At 34.2% G+C, this 11,449-nt stretch overlaps 1 protein-coding gene across 1 annotated transcript; it reads left to right on the forward strand.

Annotated features, from left to right (window-relative positions):
- Positions 80-3,208, forward strand: LOC104761291 (notchless protein homolog). The gene is made up of 12 exons (XM_010484357.2): positions 80-346; positions 464-545; positions 640-729; positions 837-962; positions 1,046-1,173; positions 1,268-1,467; positions 1,759-1,822; positions 2,030-2,140; positions 2,247-2,381; positions 2,467-2,664; positions 2,772-2,828; positions 2,926-3,208. Exons 1-12 carry the CDS (start codon positions 194-196, stop codon positions 3,007-3,009), a joined length of 1,428 nt encoding a protein of 475 aa, XP_010482659.1. The 5' UTR covers positions 80-193; the 3' UTR covers positions 3,010-3,208.

An 11,449-nucleotide genomic window follows, 5' to 3' on the forward strand; every position in this document is an offset into this window, starting at 1 on the left:
TCTTTTTTAACAAACGGTTTAGTAGTTTTAGGCCCATTCACTTGAAAAAGTTTCGGGTCGGGTCATAGAATATAAAAGACCTAATTGAGTTCCCCTCCTCCGTTCCTTCTTCTTCTCTCTTCTTCACTCAGACGGCAAAAGAAAGACCTAACTCACACAGGTCGGTCTTTTATTGCTGAACTCGTCGACGACGATGACCATGGATACGGTCGACGCAGGTATGGGGAAGACGGTGATGTGTCTGTTAACAGACCCAGAAGGAACTAATTTGGGTTCCGCCATGTATATCCCTCAAAATGCTGGTCCTTTGCAACTTACTCACCTCGTCAATAACTTCCTCAACAACGTAACCATCTCTTCTCTCTTCTTTAACTCAAATTTGGCTTAAAGAATTGATTTTTTCGTTTATGGGTAGTTTAGGTAGTGATGAACTTTATGCTAATTAATGTTAATGATGATTCAGGAGGAGATGTTACCTTATAGTTTCTATGTATCAGACGAAGAGCTTCTTGTACCTGTAGGAACTTACTTGGAGAAAAACAAAGGTTAAAAAGCACTCGTAAAGCATTTTGGTGTGTGTGTGTCTTATGGCTCTATGAAAATCTTATTAAAAGCTTCATGTAAAATTGTGGGTTTCAGTGTCTGTGGAGAAGGTTTTGACTATTGTTTATCAACAACAAGCTGTTTTTCGAATCCGTCCAGTTAACCGTTGCTCTCAAACTATTGCTGGTATGTCATAATACTGCTTTCCTCCGTTTCAGAGTTGTTTAATATTGGAGATTAACTAAGTGCCAATGGCTTACTTGAGTTTATTTGGTTTGTTTTCTATATTGTAGGTCACGAGGAAGCTGTGCTTTGTGTTTCATTTAGTCCTGACGGTAAGCAATTAGCTAGTGGTTCAGGTGACACCACTGTCAGGCTTTGGGATCTCTACACTGAAACTCCATTGTTTACTTGCAAAGGTTAGAACTTTCCCTCACCATCATCTCTCATTTTACTTCCCTTTTTAGATTCCTACTAATGGTTAAATCGCTAACCTTTTCAGGGCACAAGAATTGGGTTCTCACAGTTGCTTGGTCTCCGGATGGTAAGCATCTTGTGAGTGGTAGTAAATCCGGTGAAATCTGTTGTTGGAATCCAAAGAAAGGAGAACTAGAAGGCAGCCCACTTACAGTTAGTCCTATATATTTGATATTGGTTGATCTTTTCCATTGCTCTTTTGTTTTGGTTTGTTACTTATTACAGTTGCTTTTCAACTTTTTCTTAGGGTCACAAGAAATGGATTACTGGTATCTCGTGGGAACCAGTCCACCTTAGTTCTCCATGCCGTCGATTTGTAACTTCTAGTAAAGATGGGGATGCAAGGATTTGGGATATTACACTGAAAAAATCTATAATTTGTCTCAGTGGACACACGCTTGCTGTGACTTGTGTCAAATGGGGTGGAGATGGAATTATATATACAGGGTATGTTACTAATATGTGAAATGTTTCTTGTTGTCTTTTTAACTGTGGTGTCCAATTTGTGTTGACTAACATTTCATTGTAGTTTATAGTTAATAGCTTAGATCATTTCATTGTCTTTCATATTATATCTGATAACCAGATAATGAAATGAACTTAATTTGCAGTCTCTTTATCTTGTTAATCACTGAGTACTTGCCTCCATGTTTAAGTTCCATGATCACTTCTTCTTACATACATAACATTATCTTTTTCTCTTGCATTCTATATAAATATCTGTTTTGTGTTTGGCAGTTCCCAAGATTGCACGATAAAGATGTGGGAGACCACTCAGGGGAAGCTCATTCGTGAATTGAAGGTAAAGTTTTAGCCATGTTTTGAAATGTGTTCTGATCATCTTTCCATTGCACTAGTATCAGACACATTCCCCATCCTTCTTGTATCTTGAGAGATCGTATGCTGATAAATTGCTCTATGTGTTTCATGTTCTGAATGTGTGGTTCGTAGCTTGTTCAGATTCACCAAAGTATCACTTTTACCACCTCAATTTTCACTGTTACTTCAGGGGCATGGGCATTGGATTAACTCCCTAGCATTGAGCACAGAATATGTTCTCCGAACAGGAGCTTTTGACCACACTGGACGACAATACCCTCCAAATGAAGAAAAGCAAAAGGTAAGCTTCTCGCTCCATTCCACACTTGAGAATTGAGATCAGTTTTGTTCTTTTACCCTGATTTTCATCTCTCCCTTTGCAAAACTCGCTGGCTTCTTTATTATAGGCACTCCAAAGATACAACCAAGCAAAAGGGGATGCCCCTGAAAGATTAGTGTCTGGTTCTGATGATTTTACAATGTTCCTTTGGGAACCTTCTGTTAGCAAACAATCTAAAAAGCGTTTGACTGGTCATCAACAGGTACTTTCTTGAAAACTTCATTCTTTTCGCCGAGGTTTTTGGTTCTCTTTCTGATTGTTTACGTATAATTTGGTCAATTCAACAGCTTGTAAATCATGTCTATTTCTCACCTGATGGAAAATGGATTGCAAGTGCATCGTTTGATAAATCAGTTAGGCTATGGAATGGTGTTACAGGACAATTCGTTACAGCTTTCCGGGGCCATGTTGGACCTGTTTATCAGGTCAGCTGGTCCGCAGACAGTAGAATGCTTTTGAGTGGCAGTAAAGACTCTACTCTCAAGGTAAAAAACTTGCTTTTATATAATGATGTAACTCATGAAATGTCATTCCTACTCTTTACTGGAGATATCCCTCAGTTTCTAAATAAGAAAGTTTGGTACTCTCACAGATATGGGAAATTAGGACGAAAAAGTTAAAACAAGATCTTCCTGGGCATTCCGATGAGGTATAAACAGCTTCCAAGCTTAAAATTTTTACCCATATGTCAATCTCCTTCTTCTCATACTTTTGCAACCCTTTTGCGTTTTCTTGGTTGGTCATAGGTTTACGCTGTGGATTGGAGTCCAGATGGTGAGAAAGTAGTTTCTGGTGGTAAAGATAGAGTTTTGAAGCTATGGCAGGGTTAAGATGGAAGAGCATCGTGGAGCTTTTTGTTTAGTCTGCCAATTATTTACACATATTTTAGCTCTTTCAACTTGTTTGGTTTCTGCACTTCAATGCTTCTCTATGGGCTTTTTGATCTTATGCTTAGTAAAAAAACCTCTTTGTTCTTCCCTCTAAGTTATTACTTTTATATATGAAGGTAACATAAAAGCCTTTTTTACATTAGCTATTACATTATATCATGCACACATAGAGGTGTAGTGGCTATATAATAAAATAATTTTGCCCTAGGAGGCTAGGACTAATTGGACCAGTTCTGGCTTCTGAGTCAACCATTATTAAAATGACAATCAGAATGAGAAATCTCTCAACATACATTATTAATTTTGGACCATTTAATCACCATGGATTAGTTATATAGAGTATATATATATATATAGACATGACATAATCATAACAACGGAAAAAATGTTACTTGGGGTTGATCTTGTATCGCTGTCATTTGCCAAACCAATGAAAAAAGAGAGCTAGGGGCCAGGTTTTCAGAAATGATCCTTGGCTCAGTCTCCTAATCAAACCAACCAAACCCACAAAAACCAAAACGTGGTCGTGGAAGATTTCACGATCAGTACCAAGTGATAGCGACCGTCACATAATGGCCCCTCTTTGTAAGGACCAAAAGCTTTAGTCGGTTCTCTCTATCATCCCATCACCTCTACCGAAAGAAGAAAGAGATATCAGCGAATTCTTCTTATAGAGACAACCAAATTGATTCATGGAATGAGTTTTGGAATTTGATCATCAAAAGCTCTCTCTCTCTCTCTCTCTCTCTCTCTCTATCTTTGGCTTTGTATTGCCTTTTAGACATAAACCAAACTATTGAAATCAATATAGTCTAAAAAAGAAGTGAAAGGAACTGTAACCATTAAGCAAACATCTCTCTCATTTCATTCCCTTTGGATGTCTTTTCTTTAGGAAAAAAACAAAAATAAAATAAAGATGATACATCAAATATGAAATACATTATAGTGGATGTGGTCCAAAAATAATAAGATTTCATCTTTTTTTATTTCCTATCATAAATGATCATACATCCTTATATTGCCTAATTAAAACCACATATTTTCCATGTCTCCAACATTAGGCTCTCTTTTTTTTGTAAGTTCGATTTTTATTTTTATAAACAAACCAATGTGAATGTAGTGAGGATGTTAGGGTTTGATTCCTTGTTTTTTTTTTTTTTCTAGAAGCATATATCCCTCTTTCTCTCTCTTGTCTTTTGGTATTTTTTGAGAGAAAAAAAGGAAAGGTATATAAATTATGTGTGCTGAAGCCATATTCTTTTTGGTAATCATGAATGAGAGAAACCTTTTGTGCTCGTAAAGGGTTATATTCTCGATAGTTTGTTGCAAAATGAATAACTCATGGAATATTATTTTGGTACTATACCTTCTCTTTATTTTAATAAAGACATGCTTCAATATTGTCCAAGAATTTTTTGATTCCGACCCCTTGATGGGAAAAAACTAATGTTATATGTGTTATGATCGTAATTATCTCTTCTTCTTTTCTTCTTCTTCTAAACTTTTCAAATTACACGAATTTAACAGCTTTTATTTTCGAAATATTGTTACCTTATCTTTTAGTTACCTTTAAAATTATTGTCATTATAGTAGCAAACATAATAGGGTGTGTACTCTTAGTATAGACAGTGAATGTTATGATTATAGTGGGGATTAATGTAGTCATGTCTCGTAATAAGAATGATGCCTTTTTGCTTCAACTTTTTATATAAGAAGGTTGGGGTCATCTTTTCTGCAATTTGTCTATTTGGCCACCTTCCACTCTTGGATGTGCAAATTATAATTGCACCCTACAAAATGGTCACGTGACATGCGTTAGACGCACGTGTTTCCTGACACACGAACCCTATTGACTTGTGATTCTTTTTATTTTCTAAAAAAATAGTGAATGTTTGAGCTTTATGTAAAATGATTGGCAGCTTCTTATACTGTGATCTAACATGCAATTTTGCAAGCTCAGATTTTATGTTAAACCAAAACGTTCAGAGTAATTTGGTCAAAGTGGAATGACGCTTTCATGTTTTACACAATTTGGGATCAGAACTGATCGGATTCATAAAAAAAGCAATTGCTAAAATATGCATGGTTGGTTGTATCAGAACAACTCAATTAATTATGGCTTATGCTATCATATATGACGACTAACTAATAATTAGTTTGCAAGACTACATGACCTAGAACTTTTAAAATTAGGATACAACTTCGAAAAACTGGTACATACTTATGTAAACTAAATTGTAATCTTATGTTTTGGAGCATCAAAATTGTGATTTGAAAGGATTAATTATGTTCTGTTCGTGTGTTTTTCAAGGGAGGATAAAGGAGGAAGTAAGACAAGAAAGTCCCTTTTATGTTTTCTTATTGTTCGAAACTTCGAATTATTTTAAGGAATCAACATGAATCCGTATAAAACAAAACTTTGTAAGTCATATATAAATTATAAAAATGGACTAATTAATTAAGAAGATAATATTGGTAGTGATTGGGACTATATATATTGGAGAGGATTACTTCAGCTACGCATCTATAGTTGGAAACAAACAACATATTAATAGTCAGCAAAATTAGGGAGAAATTACGAAAGCAAGAGTGTTTAATTATGACCAACAAGAGTGAGAAAGGACTTGATCCAACTCGAGTCGTTGACTTAGTCAGATGAAATAAACCGGTTTCCCACTCAAATGACCAACACATGCATGTTTCAGCCTTCCATTGGCATTGGAGTACAAGAAGTGGGGGAGCATGTGACGTAAGACGGTCCTGCCTTCACCTGATTACACCAATAATCAAATTACATTTTTTTTGTAAAACAATAATCAAATTACATGATAGTATGATACAACGTACGTAACCGAGTTGATTTGAAACCATTAACAAACGGATATTTGAAATTAATTAAATCCATTTTGTTATGAATTAATTAGGATATTCAAATTAAATACAAAACATCATGCGTAAGCGTTTGGGTTGCCAAAAAATCGGCAGTTACAATCGTGTTTCTAGAAATAAGAAAGAAAGAGAAGAAGTAAATTTCTCTCTGTCAGTTTTGATATCGTTAAAAATCAGAAATTAGAAACAAAGCTAGAAGATGAATATCAAATTAAAGTTCTTTTACGATTTCTTACTTGATTGTTTCGTTGACGACTCGTTTACATTGTTTTTAAGAAAACAAGATCTATTGAATTAAAACTCATCACGTATAATTTTATTAATCACTCTTGGATTATAATCACGTATAAATTCACTTACCCAAGACCGAGAGAGTTTACTCTAATCATTACCTTGTGTGTGTTTTTTTTTTTTGGGCAAATCCTTACCTTGTGTAAGCAGTAAGCTTCACTATTTTCCCATACGTTTCGTTAACTCGTTACATTGTTTTCACTAAAATAACAAAACTAGTTCAACTTTTCATGGAGAACAAAAATGAACGTTGGAACAAAGATAAGGCTTGAGCAATCTAAACACGATGTCAAACCCTAGAATTTTCGTACCATGTTAAAATTGTGTAGTAAGAACTTGATATATTTATAATAACTGAACGTTTCTTATACATGCAATTAAGCGTCAGTAGACACGTAAGTCTATTAAGAAACTCTAACCAACACCAATTAGCCCCAAGAAAAATATAGTTCAAACACACCAGCAATTAGATCAAATTATTATATTCAATTTGATGAGAAAGATGGTTTACAACACAAATTTAGATCAACGAGCTTCCAGTTTAAGATCAACTTGCAAATAAGTAGAGTGATTTATGTTTTGTATACTACGTAAACTAAGTAATATATTAAAATTTTGATGTGGAACTTTTTTCGTATAATGATTTTTTAGTTCATTTAATCTGAGAACAGTTTAAATTCACATCAGTTTGGTGCATTGTGATGTGTGTTATTATAGAATATATACAATTAACAAGTTTTCCATATATTCAACAATATTCTTATTAGTGTTCAAGTTATTTATAAAAAAGGTTCAAATGGATGATAAATAAAGCATATAAGAAAAAAATATCTCTTTAAGAAAAGCAAAGTTCCAACAGCCAAAAAAAGAAAGAAAAAAAAAGAGCAAGGAGTTGATGAAATTCCGAGTGATATTAATTCCAAATCTCAACTCAAAACATCTTAGGAAAATTTAAATGATAATTTTTAGGAATTAGAAACGAATCCATCACATGTTGTCGTTTACCTCACGTGTCATGTAATGGACCCATCCCTCCTCAATTTTATTGGTCTTTTTTAGTCGATTCCATAAATATCGATCTATCAAACCATAGTAATGGTGCATTGTGATGTGTTGTTGCTATAGAATATATATTGTACGAGAAGTAAGTAACACCCAATGACTAATTATTTCCTTTGAAAGTCACTAGTGATCTAATGGAGAAGCTTGTAACTTGCAATTGTCGTTTTTGTCATAAATTTTGGATTGTGTCATAATGCATGTTATATTTGATAAAGAAAATGTATATATAAATTGTCTAAAAATAGTGTTGATGTCACCAATAAATCTGATTCAGAAGTTACTTTAAATTTGATGTGCAAATTCTTTTTTTTTAATGAAATCCTCAAAACAATTCATAATCTTGTAAAAGTACATTCTTTGTTAGATTTATTTCAAACAAAAAAAAGTGTCAAATAATATAAAATTGTCGAATATATCTAAAGTACTGTCAAATTAAAATGAAATTAATAAATGGGATATATTGCTAACTTGTAGTGTCATTTGGCAAAAAAGTACTTTATATAAAGGTATAAATCTTTACATTGTTTTAACCCCTCCTAAAAGCTTTGTTTTATTTACAAAAGACAAGTTAAAGCGTTACAATTAGTGGCATCTTTAACACTAGATTGATGGACTAGAGATTTTCTTAATGCTTTTTAATGAAACGGTATGAGAGACGTGGCTGGGAAAAAGCTATTTTCGTTTTTGGATATCTATTTTTAGATCACAAACTTGTAATTCAATCAAACTTTTTAGATAGTATGCCGTTACCCATTACTTCACAGTTGACAAATATGTCTACAATACATGTAATTTTTTTTTTTTCAAGAAAACAAAATGAGTGAAGAACAGTGTAACTGGGTCCTTATGACAGATAATATTTTTTTTTCCACATTATAAAACTGACGTAAAATATAGCATTGAACTTTCGTAATCAACAACTAAGCTTGTAACTTGACAACAAAATCGACTTTATGGGGCCTACCGGACCGTTTCAGACAGGGATTCCGTTAACTGCAACAGCCTCCAATGCTTGTTCTGATGTTGGATGGGCTCTTCGACCTGCTCAATAGGCTCAAGCAGAAGAACTCCAAATCTATCTTACCTCATTCCATCTTCCGCTTGGTCCATCTCCGGATATTCATGTTTGGTGTATTGAATCAGAGGAGCTTGACCAGTTCTCAACCAAGAAGACTTGGAAGGCCCTGCGACAAAGATCGTCTCTACAACCGTGGACAGAGCACGTCTGGTTTAAAGGTCATATCCCCCACCATGCTTTTATCATGTGGTTGATGCACTTGGACAGGTTACCAACAAGAGACAGGCTCGCAAGATGGGGAATGCAACTCGATCCATGCTGCTGCTTATGTGGATCGCATTTGGAATCAAGAGACCACATTTTCCTCCACTGCGAAATCAGCGAGGTCCTTTGGAGCAAAGTCACCCATCGGTTGGGCTATTCTGCGTTCTCCTTCCACACCTGGCTTGCGTTCTCAGTCTGGCATGATACCAAAGACTCCATCTCCCCCCTCAGCCTCCGTCGTCTTGCTGCTCAGGCCACCCTCTACTCTCTTTGGCAGGAACGAAACAACAGATATCACAACAACATCTCCATTGACGCTCTTGTTCTCTTCAAGAAGCTAGACCGCCAAATCCGAGATGCCCTCCTAGCAAAGCAACATCGGAAGCAGTTCACGCATCTTCTCCAAACCTGGCTGGATTATGACTAGTTCTCTACTCATTAATCGGTTTTGATTCGAATTCTCCTTGTTTTTTATTATTTTTGGGCAAGGATGGTTCGCTTGTGTATCACCTATCTGTATTTACTGCAGTCCTTCACCTAACGAAATTCACATGTTTTTCAAAAAAAAAAAAACTTGACAACAAAATTCTCACAATACATAGTTTATACTTTATATAGATTTCAAGTTCCAACAAATGAATAGGCATCTATAAGTTTTTGGAATTCTCGAGTCCCAAATACTCTTAAATTGTTGAAACATACTATGAAAAAATTTCTTGTAATATTTGAGAAATCTAAAAACAAAAAAAAAAATCAATTTAGTTTTCTTAACCAACAGATTTCACCAATCTATAATAAGAATACATCGAATAAATCGTACGGCCTTGACGAGCGTAAGAACAACGGACGAATCAGAAAGAAGGAAGTAAAATAAACACGGATGCACACAATCAAAGCCCAACATTGCATATGACTATTTTGCGCTTTTTGTACTGCTAGTGTGCGCCCAAACAAAACAATGGTGGTGGTCCCTAGCTTTGACTTGGTTTATAAAGTCAAAGTAAAAGCAACTTTTGTGGGATAAGATTTTGATTTTGATTTTGTAATAGAGAGAANTGGAGCAAAGTCACCCATCGGTTGGGCTATTCTGCGTTCTCCTTCCACATCTGGCTTGCGTTCTCAGTCTGGCANCTCTTCTATTGTGTTCTGTCTGTAATAAGAGATAACAAAAATACAAAAAATTGGAAAACAAAAAAGAAGNTCTACTCTCTTTGGCAGGAACGAAACAACAGATATCACAACAACATCTCCATTGACGCTCTTGTTCTCTTCAAGAAGCTAGACCGCCAAATCCGAGATGCCCTCCTAGCAAAGCAACATCGGAAGCAGTTCACGCATCTTCTCCAAACCTGGCTGGATTATGACTAGTTCTCTACTCATTAATCGGTTTTGATTCGAATTCTCCTTGTTTTTTATTATTTTTGGGCAAGGATGGTTCGCTTGTGTATCACCTATCTGTATTTACTGCAGTCCTTCACCTAACGAAATTCACATGTTTTTCAAAAAAAAAAAAACTTGACAACAAAATTCTCACAATACATAGTTTATACTTTATATAGATTTCAAGTTCCAACAAATGAATAGGCATCTATAAGTTTTTGGAATTCTCGAGTCCCAAATACTCTTAAATTGTTGAAACATACTATGAAAAAATTTCTTGTAATATTTGAGAAATCTAAAAACAAAAAAAAAAATCAATTTAGTTTTCTTAACCAACAGATTTCACCAATCTATAATAAGAATACATCGAATAAATCGTACGGCCTTGACGAGCGTAAGAACAACGGACGAATCAGAAAGAAGGAAGTAAAATAAACACGGATGCACACAATCAAAGCCCAACATTGCATATGACTATTTTGCGCTTTTTGTACTGCTAGTGTGCGCCCAAACAAAACAATGGTGGTGGTCCCTAGCTTTGACTTGGTTTATAAAGTCAAAGTAAAAGCAACTTTTGTGGGATAAGATTTTGATTTTGATTTTGTAATAGAGAGAAAACAAGAATCTGTATCTTACTTCCACTTACGAAATTACAAGAACTCTTCTATTGTGTTCTGTCTGTAATAAGAGATAACAAAAATACAAAAAATTGGAAAACAAAAAAGAAGAAAGTAGAGAGAGTGACAAGTGAAGCGAGTGCTTTGTTTGGTTCGAATATTATTCGTACCATTGCCATATTTACGATTTTTTCTTTCTCTTTTTTTTTTTTTCTTTTTTAACTTATGATTTGAGAGGTGTGAAAAGAGTATTCGTGCTTTTCACCTTTTGTTTTTGTAAGATCTTGTGAGCATTTAAAATCATAAAAATATCTCTAAAATCAGAGATTCGTTTCTGAGGAAGAACTAGAAACTGATCTTGTTGTGTTAATGCATTTTTAAGCTGTTTCATTCTTGGATTCTTTTATATGAATGAACAATAATACTTACGTTACGTTCTTTTTCAACAATTTTTTATTATTTCTTTCTTCTTTGTGTGTTACCTCAACATTGACATTCACGCTTAAAGCAAAATTATTTGTTTGGATATGTTTTATTATAAAATTTTATTAAACCCCAAATTTTAAAACATTTTATCTATTTATCTTTTCAACTATATATTTTGTGGATTTAGTTTCTTTAAACAGCTAGTTTTTAATTCCTAGACTATTGAAACAAATTTTTTGATTGGTATCTCTTTATAGCTGAATATAATTATCAATTATGACCAATTCCAAAATTCAAATAATCTAATTTTTTTTGCCATATTACAAAAATTAATGTTTTCATATCATGACATTAGGCTTGTTCAGTTTTTCTCTTAAAAATTATAAATTCATATATGAAACAAAAACAGTTGGATTCAAAAAAATTTAGAGAC

This window comes from Camelina sativa, chromosome 18 (genome assembly GCF_000633955.1).
Source record: "Camelina sativa cultivar DH55 chromosome 18, Cs, whole genome shotgun sequence".
Lineage (NCBI taxonomy): Eukaryota > Viridiplantae > Streptophyta > Magnoliopsida > Brassicales > Brassicaceae > Camelina > Camelina sativa.